This window comes from Bufo bufo, chromosome 3 (assembly GCF_905171765.1).
Source record: "Bufo bufo chromosome 3, aBufBuf1.1, whole genome shotgun sequence".
In the NCBI taxonomy this organism is placed as follows: domain Eukaryota; kingdom Metazoa; phylum Chordata; class Amphibia; order Anura; family Bufonidae; genus Bufo; species Bufo bufo.
This window is the reverse complement of record NC_053391.1, coordinates 663,702,068-663,721,937: the sequence shown is the minus strand read 5'-3', so window position 1 is coordinate 663,721,937 and position 19,870 is coordinate 663,702,068. Positions and strand designations below refer to the sequence as shown.

The following is a 19,870-nucleotide window of genomic DNA, read 5'->3' as shown; positions in this document are numbered from 1 at the left end:
TTGGTGCTGAACCATAGTATAACCTAACACTGAAAATGCCTGTATCCAGTTGCCTATAGTGTGAGCTACCTTAGGTCTCCTGTCCACAAACCTCTCAGCATTAGGACGACGCTCCTTGTCGACCGTGTGCTGATCCACGGAAATTAATGACCAAATGTCAACATAATGATTAGCCCAAATTTTATTCTTCGTTTCCTCGTCTAGATGAGCTCCTAACGGTAACAGCCCACAAAACAATGATTCTTTATGATCTCCTGCCCGGGGCTTAACGGGTGGAGAAGGCATGAGAGGTGCTTGAGGGACAGAATTCGGGTCTAACTGGGCTAATAAAACTTTAAGAGCGGGCACTAACCCTTTCGCTACTGTGTCAGTACCCCATGCTCCAGTAAAATTGAACTCACCGGTTGAAGCATTCGGCAGTGGGGGAGCCACTGAAGCCGTCTGAAAAGGCGCCGTTGGAACCGCGCTGGATGCATCAACCCCGCGGGACGACCTGCTCGATCGCCGCCTGCGTTCGTGCCTACTACGGGTTCATCGACCTGCCAGAGCTCAGATCTGAGGATGAAGGTGACCGCCACCTAGCCGACCTTGAACGTGTAGAACGGCGACTCCATCTGTAGGCTCTGGAACCATGGCTCTGGAGCGATAAGAAACCGACCTGCGCCTTTCTCGGCGGTCGTGGACATCCACTGATGATCGAGGTGAGTAGTCTGGACGTGGGGCAGGCGCAGAAACTGAGGGGGTACTAGGCGGCTGGGCCGTTACCGCAGGGGCAGCAGCTGAGCCTGGCAAACGTGCAACAGAAGCTGGCACTGGAGGGGGAGGGGGGCACACAGTGAGTTGGAGGGTGAGTAATCACCCCAGCCACATTCTCCTGGAGGAACTCCTGTGCTGCAGCGCTTGCCTGCGGCTCACTTGTGAGAGCCTTCTCTGCTGAGGAGTGCTCGCTAGGTTTATTCCCCATAACTTGAGGGGACAGGGGGCTATAAAGCGGCGCAGGAGGAAGGGAGAAGCGCGCCACAGCAGGGATCGGTGGCTGCAGGCTGCGCTGGGTAATAGAGACTGGAGCGGGGGGCGTGGTCTGCGGACGTGCGGCCGGAAGCGCTGAGGCTTGGCCGACCCGCGCGCCAGCAGGGGCTCTTCCCCGGCTCTGAAATCCTGGAGCGAGGTAAGGGGGAATGAGAGGGACTGAGACTGCCACTCCTAAAACATACCTTATTTGACCAAAGTCAGGTATCCAGCCAAAAAGCCAGTCCCACCAACCTTGGTCAACATCTTGTTTTATATGTTTTATCATCTCTTCTAGTTGGCAGCCAATCACTGGCCGCAGAGGTGTCCGGCTCCCCTTACATCAGGACAAATGGTGACATGACACAAGGGGATCCAGTCTCTGCTGCAGCCATGTCAAACCTGATGTTTTAAGCAAGGGAGCCCAGAGGAGCATCGCAGGCGAGGAGGAGAAGGATTGTGGAGTCAGCGGCAGGAAGTAGGTTAGTAAGCTTCCCTGTACAGGTCTGGTTAAGTGGGAGGGTTTGCCAACACCCCCAAATCCCTCTCATTCTTGCACAATCCCTTTAACACTTCCAGTTTCCTGACGTCCATGTTGTGATGTTCATGTGGACTGCTGAGGCCAGTGAATGGCTGCTGCAGTGGGACATGACCACGAATGGAAGCCTCGGCAGTGGACCAGATTAGTTTTGAAACGGTCAGTGGTGGGTTTTCTTTAGCCTAATAAATCAAAAATGAAGTGGTGTAGGTCTTAACCCCTTTGTTTAAAATGGCGTGCAGGTACTACGTCCGCGATCGGGGAGTGTGTGGAGTAGGCTCAGAAGCTGAGCTTGCGCCATACACAGTGGGGTTCTGGCTGTATGACCACCATACCCCACTGATACTGACCACTATGCTTTTTTTTGTTTTGTGGTTTTTGGTGCATTTTTATAGCCAAAAAAAGCCAGCTTCGCATGTTGCCCAGAAGCATATAGTTTGTAGTGCCATTTTTTTCACCCTCGAGATCCTTCTTTTGGGCCAAGTCACAGCATTCTCTGGGCATGGTGTTTTTCTCCCATAGATCTCGATAGTTTTTTTTTCATCAAGGGCATGTCCAGTGTTTTTTAAGTGCTTTTTTTTTCCAATATAGGTCTACAGATGAGCACACACTTTCCTAGTAAAAAAATTAAAAGTGACAGGCGTGCATAAAACACCAATAGCAAACACAAGGTGCTAAAGCACACTATATGGAAAGGGGGGGGGTCGACCGATAAAGTCTGGCCAAAAATGCCAGGTACATAACTGTTTGTGAAGCAGCCCCGAGGAAGGCAGCTAAGGCTACTTTCACACTTGCACTTTCCCTTTCCGCTGTTGAGATCTGTCATAGGGTCTCAATAGGGGGGCAAAACACTTCCGTTTTGTCCCTGTTCATTGTCAATGTGGACAGAACTGAACGAAACAGAATGCATTCCATTCAGTTTGGTTGCGTCCCCATCGCGGACAGAATAACGCTGCAAGAAGCGTTTTTCTGTCAGTGATGTGGTGCGGAGCGGGACGGATCCTTCATGACACACAATTCAAGTCAATAGAATGTTATCCGATGGGGATGAGAGCCGCGACCCTAAAACTGTATGACTGTCACATGGTAAGTGCCTTTTTTTTTTATTAATCACTGTCCAGCCCCCTCTCATATTTTGTTGGACAACCAACCCCTTTAAGGCTGGAGTCACACATAGGTGTGTGTGGCCCTTGATCATAATACTGGACACCGGCGAAGTGAAGAGGCAGCCATGTGACAGTGAAATTTTATTAAGCTTTACTTGAACAGAGGGCACTGCGCTTGATGGTTACAAGTCGAAATAGGTAGAAGGCCTGGCAATTACATATTCTATTATAGGACAGAGCTTGTTGGTCACTAGTGGCAACAGAACAGTCTATTAGAGGGCACACAGCATTTTGGTTACAGCCTGTCTTAAAGAACACACACTGTATTGGTTGCAGTCTCTCAGTGAGGGAACACAGCATTTTGGTTGCAGTCTAAACAGTCTCCTAGAACATCTCATGTTTACTGAACTTGATTGAGCAGTAACTATGGGCTGCCTGCTGCAGTTATTTTGCCGTCACGAACAGGTTCCTGCCCTCTGTGTCCTACAGATTGGCCAAAGTTTTTGTTCTGGCTTGAAAAGAGACTTTATTGTGCTAAAGGTGCTTGTAGTGGGGATTCACCGGCCACACTGTGCTACAGAAGTGTTATTGCAGTTACTGACACCCCGCTTGCTGTCATCTTATTGACGAAGCTGCACGCCAACCCACCAAGCACTTGAAGATTGAGGAGTCTACGAGAAAGGAAATGGCCTGTCTACTCTGTTGAAGTCGAAGCCCACCTAGTGGAACTATAGAGCTTGATAAAAGTCCCTGGAGGTAGGGAAACACTAGCCGGACCCAACCAGAAGTGAAGGTGTGCCGCCATCTTGAAAAAGGTTCCCAAGACTTCTATTAAGAGTTACGCTGCCTGAGAGCTTGATAGAGACTCTTAAAGGGTCTGCACCCAAATTACTGCCATTGCCCATAGCAATGCAAGACAAAAGCAGGAGGGCATGGCCGCTGTATCCTGCCAGATTTACCAACATTTACGTCAGGTTATCTCTGCTGTTCTGACACCCCAGAGACATCAATATCAGATCGGCGGGGGTCCGGCACCCCTGCCAATCAGCTGTTTGGAGATGGCAGCATTCAATTGAGAGATTTCTCTGCTCTGTTTACCTGCTCGCCACAGCAATTGCGTTGATGAAAAGGTAAACAGAGCAGAGAAGGCAGCGCTCATTTGAAAAATAAAAACGGACAACCCCTTTAAAGACATATTTGGAAAATATTATATACAGCGCTACAAAACATACTGGGTAATACAACCTCACATATGTACCCCTTACATCTAGTGATGTCTCCTCTGAAGTAGATCTTATCCTTTCAGACTAGACCGCCATGATGATTTCTTTCAGACATCTCTCCTGTGCAGAGTTTAGCAAACAGACATCTTAGTTTCCTACTTTTCCATCATTCTCCCACCATCTGAACATCCCATCCTTCCAACCCCAATACTGTGCCCCCCAAATACTATACTGCAGAAAAAGTCCCCCTGAAAATACTAGTATCACACAGATAGTCCGCCAGTACAAAATGTCCCCTTATATTGTGCGCCAGTACAAAAAATACCCCCTTTCCTTTCAGATCAGACCCCCATATCAAACTTCAGATGAGACCCTCCCATCTCAGACCAAACCCTCTATGTCATACCCCAGTTTCAGACCCTCATTAGACCTCCATGTCAGAAACCTCTATCTCAGACCAGACCTCCCCCCAAATATCAGACCCCCCAATATCAGACCTCAGATAAGACCCCCCCCCCCATCAGATTTCAGATCAGACTTTAAAATAAATAAATGAACTCACCTCTCCTTCTCTGCTGCCGCTCTCCAGGTCCGGTGGTCTCCCAGGCTCTCTTCTTGGAGCCCACGCTGCACAGTCACCTGAATGCCTGCAGCGTCAGGTCACAGTGAGCTCCGTACATCCTGACGCTGTAGGCTGCCAGGACACAGCAGCGCGGGACCTAAGAAGAGCGAGCAGGAGGAGGGGTAAGTACAGGGCTCACAGCGCATCACTCCCCCGCCTCCTGGATACTAGCGCTGCACTGCATCTTATAAAGGGAAAAATACAGCGCCACTGGCGAAGGGGGCCCTTTGAGCCCCCCTGGCTTAGTGGCCTGGTCGCAACTGAGACCGCTGTGACCCCTATAGCTACGCCAGTGATGTCATGTAATGTTTGTCATTGGTGTCGCAAAATTTTGTGTTGTACGTCGCAAGGATGCGTGAAAACCAACGCTCATGTACACAGACCCATTGAAATGAATGGGTCAGGATTCAGTGCGGGTTCTGTGCGTTCTTGTCATGCATTGCACCCGTACGGAAAACTCGCTCGTGTAAAAGAAGTGAAAAAGACGTGCACTTCTTTGGTCTGTGAAGCACATTGAAGTCTATAGGGGCTCATGCACACAAACGTATTTTCTTTCCGTGTCCGTTACGTTTTTTTTGCGGATTGTTCGCAGAACCATTAATTTCAATGGGTCTGCAAAAAATAAATAAATGGAAATAACTCCATGTGCATTCTGTTTCCGTATGTCCGTTCCACAAATAAATAGAACATGTCCTATTATTGTCCGCGATACGGACAAGGATAGGGCGGTTCTATTAGGGGCCAGCTGTTCCATTCCGCAAAATACAGAATGCACACGGATGTCATCCGCGTTTTTTACGGATCCGTTTTTGTGGACCGCAAAGTACATACGGTCCTGTGCATGGAGCCCTAGGTCACTGAAAAGCCACTGACACAACACGGACGGCATCTTTCTTTGATCTGTTTTTTGATGATCACTGGTGGGAGATGATCTGGAAATTAATTTTCAACTGAGCAGTGTCTGCGGAATATGGATGACCTATGGACCAAACATGGATCCTTCACGGATGAAACACGGGGGGATTTTTCCGTGGACATCAAACTGAAATATGAACGAGGCCTCACGTGCTGGAATCCATAATGACATGGTTTGTGACGCAATCTCATGGAAGAACTCGGCACAAACTTGCATGTAGGGACTGTGGGAGGGAAAAACATTACGAAAAACTTTATGGGGGAGATTTACCAAAACTGGTGTAAAGGAAAACTGGCTTAGTTGCCCATAGCAACCAATAAGATTCCACCTTTCATTTTCCAAAGGAGCTGTGAAAAATGAAAGCTGGAATCTGATTGGTTGCTTTGGGCAACTAAGCCAGTTCTACTTTACACCAGTTTTGGTTATATTAATTCATTGTATCACGTACACATGCAGTGCCCCCAACCATCACACTTATCGCAAGCGACATGGGGACTTGGCATAATATGGTGAGGTGATATCACACCTAATGTATCCCCATGGGGGTCCAATGGCCAAAATATATGGCAACTGCAAAAAATATATTCAAATTCCCTTCAATATCCAAATGTGTTTGTATGGAGGTGAATGAAAAAAAAGGTGAGGCCGCAGCTGAACTCTGTCTTTGCCTTAGATGAGACAACTATGAAAGGGTTAATGGACGCACAGGTGGGGATGTGGCTGATCCCATCACTATATAAGAGCTCATGGCAGGTGCTTAGGCATGAGTTCAGGATGGAGTGGTGGAAGTTGGTGGTCATAGCTGCTCAGATACTGAGGGCTTTAGCTGACAACAGCCATGGCCTCCAAGAACTTCCAGAGGTACAATGTGGGGAGGAGAACATGCAGATCATCGTGCCCCAGCACCTGAAGCAAAATTCCACGATGAAGGTTTTAAGTAAGTGTTTGGTGTGTCTAATGCATGTTGTGTTAGAAAGCTGTGATGACCTGCTGACTTATACTGGTCTGTACTCTCCTTGTGGGTGACCTATAGACTGGGATGGGAGAGATGTGAAACCCCAGTTACCACAGAAGATTGTTGATGCATTTGTAGGGGTACCAGAGGTAACCACGTCCCACACCTTGATGGTCCATTGTCCACCCAACCACAGGGCTTGTTGTTGTACAGTGAGGGTCTGAATGTAACATCTTAAAGGGGTTGTCCACTTTCTGGCTACTGGTGACCAATGTGTATGTAAGATGACTATTGCAATGGCTAATATAGCCATTGTTAATATTTCATTAAACTGTGTCTCCATGTCAGGTAAATCTTTTGTGCTGTCCATAAGATGGCTGCTGATGGAGGGTCATGTGATCAGGAAATCCCCTCCATGTGGTGGTTTATCTATTTAAATCAGGTCCAGTGTGTTTGAAGTCCCACCATTTCAAGAGCAGGTGGCAGTGTATTTGAACAGAGAGGACCTCACATGAAGGGTCATGTGACCAGGCAAATCACCATCGGTGGCTATCTTATGGAAAGGCTTTCTGTGTGGACAGCACAAAAGACTTGGCCAACAAGGGGTAATACTTCATGAAATATAATAAGACCCAGAATTCCAACAAAGGCTATATTAGCAAGTAACATAATCATCTTACATACACACTGGTCAATAGTGACCAGAAAGTGGCTAACCTCTGATGTGATAGTGCCGCCATGTTTAGCAGTGCCATGGTAGGACTAAGTACAGTGTTTATATCAAGGTCTAGGACATTGGGGTCATTTATGAACATTTTTTTTATGCCAGTTTGTGTGACCTGGGTGTTTTTGTGCTGTTTGACTCAAAGGAGTGTTTAGGAGGGGCTGTGACACATTTACACCTGGAAACGGGTCTAAATGTAGGCTAAACTACTTTTCCAGGAGCTTGTTTCGTTTTTCCACTAGGTGTGTGGCCTGCTAAAGAGGCGCCTGACTCATAATGAACAAAAAACTGGTCTCTGTAAACCACCGCTCCATAGTGTCTTTTATGAATGTTTGTTTTGTTGTGCAATCATATTTTACACACTCCTGAATTTTCTGAGTCTCCTTCTGTAAAGGGAAGACTATAGTAATCCCTCAGAAACCAGGTCCCTGCATAACCCTCTGAGAAGCTGTCAGTGTGTGGAGCCAGGAGGCTGCATCATCTGCTCTAGGCACAACGTGCCCAAACCTCCCGCTATCCCACCCCCTGTATAGCCGGCAACTTTAGTGTAGATGGTTAGCCAGGACATATTTATGGAGCCCTATCACTATTATTGACATGTACAGTAACATTGTATTGGGAAGAAGAGACACTGGTAATGAGATTCGGCCTGTTCCATGTTGTGTGCGTTTCTTTCGTTTTTTTTTTTTTTTGGTGATCTTTGGGTAAGACCACATGGTGTAAACATTAATAAGGAAGGTGCACTACTGTGGATGCAAGAAAACAAGTCTGACTAAACCCTCAAACTGGTGTTAAAATTGAGAATTTAGCCAATATATCCTTATATGAAGGACATACCTTGGCGCGGTGCTCAGGCTCAGATATCTCGAGTAGCTCTGGACCTGACGCTAAACTACCTGTGCTGTATGGGTAATGCCAGTGGGCAAATTACAGGGGCGTAAGGTCCGCCTCACAGCAAACTCCCAGTTATCTTCAGCATGCAGCCATGCTTGCAATGGGAGGAGGCTTTTAGTCCCACTCAAGACTGACAAGGCCCAGGCCTCACAGGTGCACCTAAATGTTGCCTGTGGATGAAAATCGGGCTCTTGGGGCACGGCTGCAGTAGAATATAAAAGGTTAGGTTTTTTGTTATCCACTCCTTGTTCTGGCTTCAAAAACTGCATAAAAAAAAAACCTGACCATCTGGCTGTACCCTAGATATGGCCAGGTGGTTTAGCTGGCAGTATGACTTGCCATGCCATCTGGACATGCCCTAAGGGCTCATGAACATGTACCGCCTGTGCATTGGGGAATGCAATTTATGGGCACTGGCCACATGGCTGGTGCAGATGAATGCAGACTCCGACTTGAATGGGTCCGTTTTCTATCTGTACTGCAAAGAAAAATATAGAATGCATACATTTTTTTTTTTTCAATTTGCGGTGCAGAGGCACGGACGAAAAATCCACAAAGCACACCATAGTGTTTCTGTGGGGTTCTGTGCCTCCATTCCACACCACTCCTCCTTCCTGATTGTGGACCCATTCAAGTGAATAGGTCTGCATCCGTGATGCGGTGCACAAATGGCTGGTGCCTGTTGTGTAAATGAGCCCTAAGGATGTAATCTAACAATGTGGCCAAAACCACATCCTCCCTGTAGTGCTGATTCAATCTACTCACCCACGTTTCCCTTGCTTTATTTAGATAAAGATGGAAAAATGGAGCCTCTGAGAAATGACCCATCTTGCGGTATTTGGGTGACCCAGAAATATGATGGTTCTGCAATTGTTGGAATTTCTTATGATGGCTGCTATGTGTCTCAAACTGTAAGTATATGGAGGAGTTATCTGTAATTCAAGAAAGTGTCACCAATTCCAAAAGTGGCATGTGCCACAGCACTATGGAGGTATCTTCTCCTCTAAGTTTCTTCTTGCTTAATGGACTATGGAACTAGGAATGCAAATGTGTAGGTGCTTGCTGGTAAAATAATGGCATGCAGACATCAGTCTGGAATGTTAAACTTGTATATCTATTATAAAATTTTCTTTCAATTTTCAGGACACCCACTTTGTGTTGACTCTTGGGCTCACTAAGAAACAAGATGGTGGAAAGAAAGTCACTGTGAGGAAGGAGATGACTTGTGCTGTGGGAATCTGTGAGTACAAGCCTTGCTGTAGATTGAAGTAATATCTAGCTTTTAAAATATTTTGAGATCGCAGAAATGTCAGTATCGTATACAAACTAAGTACATCAAGAAGTGCACAAGCACTGAGCTACATAGTAACTGACATGTACAAAAACGTGAAAATGTTATGAAATTAACAAAGGTGCAAAAGATGACATCAAATCACATTCATTGTAATCAATAAGCGATAACATGCAATTATAGCCATACTGTATTAAGACTGTACTAGGCTTGTATGATGGGGAAACTGAGATTTGGCGTGACTATGTTCAGTTAGGTAAATTTGCAAAATTCTTTCCAGACCCCCCCCCCCCCCCCCACTAGACCTTTTCAAACAAAGGGTAGTTGTTAATCTCCCAGTGCGCAATCTGCTCTAGGTGATACACTTGGTCGCACCAAGTGGGATATTTGGTACTACATTTGACTTCCAGTTAGAGGCGATTAGGACTATAGACTGAAGTAGTATCTAATGCAAATGATACCTTCTCATCCCTACATAAGGAATGAGCTATAAACTAATATGGACCAGTCCAGGTTTTCTTGACTTCTACAGGTGGCACTTGTATTAGTGTTGCTTTGCCTATTGGGGGTGCAGAATCCTAGCCAGGCTACTGATGATGGAGGCCCTTCAGACAGTTCACTTATTTCCAAAAATGGGAAGCGGGAGTGTCAACATTCGAAGGAGTTGTAGCAAAGCTTGGAATGGGTTTGACTTTACTGTGATCTAAAGGGTATAACACATCATTCAGTGATTACAAGCTTCCTCACCTAGTGAAAATCAATAAGGAAGAACTATACATTTGGCATAGAATCCACACAAAAAAACTGAACATACCCTTACAGACTAAGATTATCTCCCCCCCCCGGATGGATACATACTGCACATTGTGAGCTGTCTGCATTTTTGATGACCTATTGAAATGAAAGGGTCTGCATCCAATCCGCAAATACCAAAAGTTGTAGTTTTGCAGTTCTGCAGTTACCTCCCGGTTTGTTTTATAATTGGGAATATAAATGTAGACTACTGTGGAATGAAGTTAGTGATGCTACTTTCAATATCTTGGTGCTAGATATGCTGGTTGTCTCTGGTCACTGTTGTTCTCTCTTCCAGCACACATTGAAGAGCTGCTACCCTATATGTAATAGGGGATTAAACTGCATATGCCTTAGCCATGAGCGCTCCCAGCAGACTAATCAGGGTATACATAACCTCTGTACTAGTTTGGGTCAACTGCAACTTTTTGCTCCTTTCTACCTTCCTTGCCACTTGGAAAAGTGGATGGGAACTCCAGCCTGACTCTTAACATGACTGTCAGGAAACTAGTGCATGCAGTGATCCCCTGAGGAGCCAGTGCAGAAGATGGGGGTAGTAGTGACCCTGATGAGAGGTTGTAACTGTGTTCTCTCAGGCTTTGGCTACTGAGGATCAGTGCAGTGGAAATGTAGTTTGCTATATGGTCACATCTAGCCTCATTGTTCAGTCTTTCTAGTTTATACAAAATATAAACTGGTGGTACATCCAGTAGCAGCAAATTCTTAATGCAGTTACTAGCACCCATTAAGGAGGTATGGTGGCAGCTTGGATGACTGCAAATGAGCACTTGTGGGTATAGTTGCCAGGTTCACACAAACTTTATCTGGCCTAGTGCCATTTTTGAGTGATGGGTGTCTGAGCTGTTGTCCCTCACCTTGCAGCAGTGTCTAACATGGGGTTTCTACTGATCACTTTCTTAAGCTTCTTAAGTGTTTTTCTTGGAGCTGTATGGTGGTCTCTCTGGAGAATCCTGTATTGGTCAAAGGAGCAGAAGCTCCCCTCACTGCAGTTATTCTTAAACTCTCCCTCTGGCCAGGAGTGGGCTGGTCCTGCTTCCTGCCAAGAGGGATGGTTATCCCTGTTCCTGCCATCAAAACCTCTTCTGGCTGGTACTTGCCACCAAATATATATTTAAAATATAAAACTGCAGATATCCCCAAATATGTGGTACTGCGCAAATATAGGCAAGAAATCTACACGGCATGGATATTCTTTTCTAATGTATTGGACACCAGCAGGGTTTCTTTCTTAAAACTGGCATAAGAAACACTACTCTTTCTCTTTACGAGTCTCTTGGACCAGGCTTGTGCATTGCATTAATATGCCTAACTTACAAGTTGCCATTTTAATCTTGTATTTTGCCCTAGTACCTCCACTTGCTAGCTGACTAAAATGCAGGTGTTTATTCTGGCCCTCACTAGTTGTTTTCCAGCCTCTTTATAAGCTGCCTCATAGCCTATGTATGACTTCAGCACACAGCAATATACTTCGAGATGGGAAAGGTTGCTTCCAATCCTCCTAATGTGAACTTAAAAGATTTGAGAGAATAAGCTTACGCAGGCTAAGTGATTACATAGATTTACGAAGTCTGGTTAAATATATACGATAACACAAACAAATCATACTGAATAATACATCCCTAGCCTACATGGGGTAGAGACTCCATTGATCATGCTACAACACATGGCTGTCTACCACATTATAACATGACCAACACCCCAGGGTGTATAAAATATGAGGCAAATCAATACTTGCATCCTACCTAGGATTAAGTTAAAACTGGAGTCTTCCAAATGTGGGTGCCACAGAGTTTAAACCTTTTTAGCCCCTCCTTGAGTGTGCAGCACGCATGTCTCTAAGATCACTCAGGAATGTGGTCTTATCGGCACAATGAGGGATGGATACTAGATTAAAAGGCAAATCATTACACAATGGTAATAATAAAAACAGAATTAAAGGGACAGAACCAATCAGTACTTAAAATAAAAAAATACCCTTACAATACACCTTTAAAAAAAAAACTCTGCAGAATTGACCCTATTAACCAGGCATACCACCTGGTAGGGTCTGTTCCTGCTGATTACAATAACATTTATCATGTCAATTAGTTGTGGTGTTACTGAGACTTATCGTTTTATACTAATGAGGGCTGCACTGTAGGGTGGGTCCTAGCCCCTTGGTGCTACTCGGCTCTCTGGTGCTGGTCCTGCCCTCTGGTACCCTGAAGCGCTCATCTGACATGTAGTGTGTTTTTTTTTTTTTTTTTTTTTTGTTTTTTTTTTTGGCAGACCTTGACTCTCCAATTCCAAGCCAGTGTGATTCCATCCTAAGGCCAGACAGACTGAGCTGTACAAGTTCTCAGGACTCGTGTGAAACTATGGGCTGCTGCTATGATCCTGCTGACAGTATTACTCCATGCTACTATGGAAACAAAGGTAAGTGTGCGTGTAATCATTGTCACTTTTGTCTCTAATCAGACTGCACATGGAGTACTGGGCCCCAATGCACAAGGTAGACCTAGCAGTGCTGGAGCGTGCAGCTGAAGTAATAACTGGAATTGGAGGACTACAGGACCCTGAATAAATCTAATGACTATGAAGATCGGGGGTCTCTACAGAGATCTTCAGCTATTTATACCCAGGACTGTGACAAGGGGACATCCTCTACATCTAGAGGAAAGGAGGTTTCTACACAAACAGAGGATTCTTTACTGTAAGAGCAGTGAGGCTATGGAACTCCGCCGGAGGTGGTGGTGAAATCGCTGAGATCTAAAGGGGCCTAGAATATAATTACTAGACTTCTCCTGGAGAGAGGTTGTTGATCCAGGGAATTATTCTGACTGCCTGACAGGGTTGATCATGGGAAGTTCATTGCTACCTTCCTTTCTGCAATCTGATCCCTGCTTCATTCCCTCCTTCACCAATCACCACTTCCCCTCTTGCACTGTGAGGGGGACATGCATCCTCACTGCTCAGAAGTCTGGTCCTGGTATCTTGTGTAATGGCTTGTTTGACAGGGTTGGTCCTGACAGGTTGAGTGTCTATGGCTGGCTACCTAAGACATCATTTTTTTTTTTTCTCTTCCCCAGTGACTGCCCGCTGCACATCAGACGGACTCTTCTCCATTGCCCTTCCAAACACCTTGACTGTGCCCCCGCTGAACCTGACCTCTGTGCGACTGCTCCAAAATGGTGGCCCAGAATGTAATCCAACAGCTAGCAATGGCTATTTCCTCCTCTACCAGTTCCCGATTTCTGCTTGTGGAACCACCTACAAGGTAAGTCGTGGTATATTAATGCCATTGTGAAAATCCATATGGAGCTGTTCAAACCATAGACTTCCTTCTGTCTGCCACTGAATTTTCCCCCTTTAATTCTTCCTGGGAACTGCAGACAGGTAGGGCTTGAACTGAATGGTGTCCTGGGCGGTCATCAATGGGGTGCCCTGTGTGTGCACCAGTTACATATGGTGACTAATTGGCCTCATCCAGTATGATGCTGTAAATCTCCCAGATATTGAATTCATGCAGTTAACTTAGAAAAGCATGGCTAATTTCTTCCAAAAACTGGTGCCCCACACAACCAGGCGAGGCACCCTTTTTTTTGTAAGGCAGCCATGGTATTTCTAATACTGTGCCTTCTTAATACTAGTTCTACACACTACTGAAATATACTGTATAGGGCTAATTTTCCAATACAGTACTCAAATGGTACCACTGTACAGTGACCAAAAAGCAGTAATAGTGCTGTATAATGTATACTGCTATGAGTGATATTGGTAATGCCGGGACTGGCTTCCTCTTAGGAGTATAATTGCAGTTGATTATTAAGGCCTGCACCAATGGTCATCTGGTTCTTATCCCAGACAATGGGGAATAGTGCCCTGCAAGGTGGTGGGTGGAGGACTAGTCCGGCCACTACCAAGCGCACTCCCCATGAGCAGCCACTGCACCCATTCACTTCTATGGGCCCGACTGAAATGGTTGAGCCAGCGCCCGGCTATTTTTGGAGGCCCCATAAAAAATTAATGGAGTGCAGCTGTGCATGTACAGTGCACCCTCCACTTTCAGGGCTCTGTTCTCCATATACGTGCGGGTCTCATCAGAGATTGTCAGATAGGCACCACTTATCTCTGTAGGCAGGGTACAGCAAAGGGATGTGGGGTGTGTGTATATAGTGATTCCCATAGAAGTGAATGGAGAGGGACATGCATGACCACCTGTCTACTCACAACAGCCTTGAGATGGGCCCTCAGGTTAGACCCACACCACTGGGCATTTGTAGCATTTATTCTGTGGATTCCATAAATGTCAAACTTGGTAACTGCTGAATTACTATCTTGTAGCTGGTTGGGGACCAAGCGGTGTATGAGAACCAGCTGGTGGCATCCAAAACCTTGAGGACCTGGAACAGTATAGCAATTACCAGAGACTCCACCTTCAGGTAACTGAACTATGGACCTAGTTGGGCTCAGCAAATACTACAACAGGGCTCTGTTCTGCTTAGGATTTGTCCTATTCCTCCTGGAAATGTGGGATCTATTGTCATTTATCTGTGGCTCCTACCCAGTGTAGTCCCTAGAATAGTGGACTTCAAGGAGTTGTGGCAAATTTGTCTCCTTGCCCACAGCATGGGGAATAACTGATCTGTGGAGGTTCAAGTGCTGGAACGCCCACTGATCCTGAACTGGGGTCCTGCGCCCCCCAGCCTATAGAGAATGAATGGAGCAAAGGTTCCCATGTGTGGCCTGCAGCTCAGTTATTCCCTATACTATGGATGAGGAGACAATTTGATAACTTGGCATGACCCCTTAACTGTGGGATGTCATCTGTTGAGGTCTCCTCAGTCGGAAATTCTCTGCAGGCCTTTAAAGGGCAATTAAGAGCCCATTTCCAGATGTCTTTGGATAATTCTGAATTACAGGATCTCTATTCAGGACGGCATCTTTTGACTTGCTCTGTGCATCCTAACAGGTAGGATTTAATGTAGGAATGTGGAACCTACACTCCCTGAAGTGTATGGTAGCCGTCATGGCACCTAACAGGTAGAATTTAGCGTAGGAACCCGTCTAACAGAGATCGCCTTGACGCTCGGCAGACGGGCTCAAATAATTTTGTACAAAACTATTTGCCAAGTATCTCACACTTATAGTGTAGCACTTGTTATTATTATGCAATTTTGTACTCTATATTGCGGTTAATTGTCGCATTGCATGTTTGTCTTTCAATGTTGCTCTGTGCATTAACTGCAGCAAGGGAGAGACTTGGGTGGTAGAGACTAATGTAAGGACTAGTCTCTGCAGTAATGTATCTGGATCTTGTACTTTTATTCAACAGATTATTGGTTCGCTGTAGTTTTGCAGTTAGCGGCTTACTCCCATTGAAAGTGGATGTAGTGACCCTACCACCCCCACCACCTGTGTCAAGTATAGGACCTATTAACTTTGAATTGAGAATCAGTTTAGGTAAGATATTGTGATGACCGTGGATAAGAATTGTTGCATAAATGAAATTCCTTAAAGAAAGTCACTTTACATGGTGTCTGATCTGCTAGCAGGAGTAGCTGAGGATTGTTATGGGAAATGTGTCTTCTGGTCCTGACAGATTTGCTGTATTCTCAATCAGCCGCCACTGTGGGAGCTCAGTGCAGAGCATTTACAGCTGAGATTCTATTCAATAGCAACTATAAATTCCTATGTATTGAGCTCCCCCTATTGGTGGCTGCAGGAAGCAACTTTATACAATCTGTGTGAAATTGTATTCATGTAAATATGATCAGAATGATTACCATTTTAAAAGGGGTTATTAATCAATGGATATTAATATAAAAAATTAATCACAAATTAATCAGCACTTTGCATTCTACACTGAATGTTTGCTGCATACTGTGAAGCTAAGAGGGGCAGGGGGACCCATTACTGAATTTTACTAATGGACCCTAAAATCTGCATACATCCTCCAATATTTTTGGCATATTCCAATACTAGAGCAGGCAGTCGGCTAGGAATGATCTTCAGTAGCTGCAATTCCCTGACTCTTCGAACAACTCCAAAAAAATGAGCATATGGAAGTGTACGCCGACATGATTGTGTTCTACAGGCTCTGTGCACACTGCATCTAAACGCTGCACTTAATCTATACGCCTGGGTGCTGTTGGTTGGTTGAATGTATCCATATACTTTCATTTACCCAAAGGAGGCAGTGTCCTTCACATCAGGCTGGTATGCTTCAGCATGGCACATCTGTTGCTTTAGCTCACAGTAGCACCCCTACAATTCCACACTTCTGAGGCACCAAGTCTCCTCTAGAATCAGCCTACGGATGACCATATGCATTGAATGCCCCCCCACATACAGAGGCAGGCCTGCTTGGCTGAACATGCTAGGCCTTGATTGAGGAGGAAGCCACTGACTGGTACCTGGCAGCAGATCATCTTCTGTAGAATTGGACATGTTAATCTTACTGCCCAATCCTTACCTCCCAAACACTTGCCGTTAGGAGGCCTCCATACACATTACATGAAAAAGGAGGGTTCGGACACCTTCATTAATGGTTGTGGTGTCTCAGATTTCTGAACTTCAGTCAGGACAACGATCAGGCCTGCAGCGCATGAACCAATTTGTAATATATTTTCTGTCCTAGATTCCAGCTACTTCAGTTATTATACGGACTCTGATTATCCAGTGGTAAAAGTCCTGAGGGATCCAGTGTATGTGGAGGTCAGAATCTTGCAGAGAAGTGACCCGAATCTTGTCCTTGTCCTACACCAGTGCTGGTCCACGCCATCTCCTGACCCTCTGAGCAGCATCCAGTGGCCAATACTTATTGATGGGTAAGTACAAATCCTTAGAGGTTCACAATTGTGTTGTAGTCTAATCCCAGACGACCATTTCACTTGAAAGCTTAAAGGGCAGTAAAGGCTACGGATGTAGCAGAGATGAGTGTGTAGTTTAGAACTGCTTCTATACTGGTTTTTTGGCTTTGTTTCCAGGTGTCCATTCACTGGTGACAACTACATGTCTGATGTGATTCCTGTAGCTCCAGGTTCTGCTTTACCTTTCCCTTCTTATTACTCACGGTTTGATGTGAAGACTTTTACCTTTGTGGATCAGAACACAGAGATGCCTCTTGCAGGACAGGTATGACCTGAGATGCTCATTGGCTTGCTACCCCCAAAATACTGTACAACACTGCTCTGTACTGCCTCGTGTGGCCACATGTGACAGTTACTAGGAAATGCCTTTGCTGGACCATGAGACTTCATGTAACCCTTATGTTCTAGGTATACATTCACTGCAGCGCTTCTGCCTGTGTCCCCTCTCCAAGTGACAACTGCGCTACCGTGTGTAACAGACGTAAGTTTAGTCTACAAATGCCCAACCTGATTACCTCAACTATCATCTTTTCCTATGCAGAACTCCAAACCCAGTACTTCTCCCCACACTGCGATCATGTAACATGATAAAATTGTCTACCTGCAGCTGCCACTAGAGGGAGCTCATTGTATGAGGATTTACTCTATATAGCTGTAATACAATAACTGAATTAAAGTATCTTGTTCTAGGTAAAAGATCTGTCTATATGTTAAGCAATAAGAGTGATGTGGTGCTGGTATCATCAGATGTTCCCATCTACTTCGACAACTCTCTGCCAGAGATGCAGAATGACAGGGAAGGTGAGTTGTTATCGCTGTGTTCTATACTGAATGCTGTTTACATGAGGCTGTGGCCTAATGGCAATGCATCACGTGGCCGAAGATCACAGTATGGTGATGGATTCAGGTTACATATGTTGCCAGAAGTTCTACAGGTTTGAACTTGCTAGAGGCAGGTCACGATACGACCACGTTGCCTCCCCACGCTGTAGTGTACAGTAGCATTGTGAGACTGCAGTTCATGGCTGTGCAACCACAAGCTGGACACAATGGTCTGGCCTCAGAGGGTCTGCAGTTTTATGGCCAAAGTAGTGGCTGCTATAAACTGCCTTTTGTGTTGTCCATCAAGACAACGTATCCCATATTTGCAGTGTAGGGAATGTGTCTGGTGGGGTCGCAGTGGTCAGGCTCCCAATCATGAGGATGGGGGGGGGGGGGGGGGGGCGCTTGTGTTTCCTATTTAACTGGAGCAGCAGACTTCCATTAAACCCTAGTGCAGGGGTAGGCAACCTCTGGCATTCCAGCTGTTGTGAAACTACAACTCCCAGTATGCATACTTGGCTCTTCTCCGAACTCCCATAGAAATGAATGGAGCATGCTAGTTTCACAGCAGCTGGAGTTCTAGAAGTTGCTGATCCCTGCCTTAGCTTGTGCTCTGGTATCTCCAGCAGCTCCCATAGAGCTGAATGGCACAACCACATGTGACTGCTGGTCCATTCTAATGGAAGATCATGGGCCTCGCTCATTGGGGAGATTAAGCAGTTAAACCCCACTAATCGCTTATCCTCTCGAGGATATATTTTCTTTGTTTATTTAGTTACAATCCACATGAAACTTTTTGCAGTATTCCAACTTCCACTCTGGCAACTGGTGGACCTTTCCTGTTCTGTATCTAAATTGCCTTTGTGTCCCAGTCTGTGCAGTAAAGCTGAGTCTTCTGATGGGATATCCTAAGTAGCTGTTTCTTACAACTCAAGGGCTCATGCTCACTATGTATTTTGCGGTCTGCAAAAAAGATCTGTATAAAATAAGGATGGTCATGTGAATTCCAGTTATAATTATTTTTTTTCTTTATTGCATGACACTACAATGTCTCCCCTCCTTGCCCCTGCTAGAAGAACATGTGCCCTGCTGCATAATGACCGCTCTGGGGAACTTTTTTTTAAATGCTTTCAAAAACCTAATGTGTTTTTAGATTGGAATTTATATGAGAAATTGAACAGACCTTCCATTTAACACTGACTTGTTGTCCTCCAGACATCTACGGATTCAGAATTTCCCAGCCGGGGGCTCTGATAAACGGAGCAGCCATAGCCATGGGGTTTGTGGCAGTAGTTCTTCTGACCCTGACTACTTGGGCCCTGCACAGACAACGGAAATCCAGGTCTCTACTGATCAGCAAGTTACCTGTGACAGAAAAGACTGTAAATATCAAGACCATCTTCAGCTAACTGTGAGAATGAAATAAAACTTTTTCAAAAAAAACCAAACCTGGCATGGTGCAATCATTGTCTTCTGCCTGGAAATGGGTGCAGAGTCTTGTACTCCAAAATGGCATAGACCTATACATGGTGCATGGCATTGGAAAGTGCTGGTTCTCTGCAGGGCACATTGTGCAGCACTACTACAACACAATGATTATTGCATCCTAACCTATATGGAACAGGCCTGGAAACTAAGTAGGGGACAGGAGTAGTGGCAGTTGTACTCATGGTGACAGTCCTCACTCTGGCACTACCTGGGCCGTGTAATGAGGTGCAACCCCTTTTCCTTGACTTTTGGCAGTTTTTCTTTTTCTTGTGCAAGGCAGGGGTCCCTTGATGTGGTGCAATACAGTGCTGTGGCAATGTAAGGTAGTGGTACAATGCTTTGAGGCCAGGTTTAGCTGAAAATGAGTCTACTGAAGTAACTCAGCAGTTGGTACATACTTGCAAGAATAGGCGCAGTCTCTACATAATGCATAAATCAGGCCTTTGCAGTGTCCCAGGGGGTCAGTAGTGTAGCTTCTGGTACGCTGGGCTTTGTAGTGCAGGGCAACCCACTAACCTGGGACTCACTGTCTTCAATCGGGTTAACACTGGAACAGGCAGGTGATGAATGTCGTGACGCCAGTGCCAATTGAACGGTGGCACACCGTGTAGTGATAGGT

General features: G+C 45.5%; 1 protein-coding gene across 1 annotated transcript; it reads left to right on the top strand.

Moving 5' to 3' along the window:
* The first annotated feature begins 6,187 nt into the window (after nucleotides 1–6,187).
* LOC120994028 (zona pellucida sperm-binding protein 4-like) lies at nucleotides 6,188–19,172 on the top strand. The gene is made up of 12 exons (XM_040422489.1): nucleotides 6,188–6,350; nucleotides 6,447–6,517; nucleotides 9,130–9,226; nucleotides 12,359–12,505; nucleotides 13,159–13,346; nucleotides 14,414–14,511; nucleotides 15,405–15,532; nucleotides 16,710–16,899; nucleotides 17,059–17,206; nucleotides 17,350–17,422; nucleotides 17,632–17,742; nucleotides 18,979–19,172. Exons 1-12 carry the CDS (start codon nucleotides 6,188–6,190, stop codon nucleotides 19,170–19,172), a joined length of 1,608 nt encoding a protein of 535 aa, XP_040278423.1.
* Nucleotides 19,173–19,870: the final 698 nt, after the last annotated feature.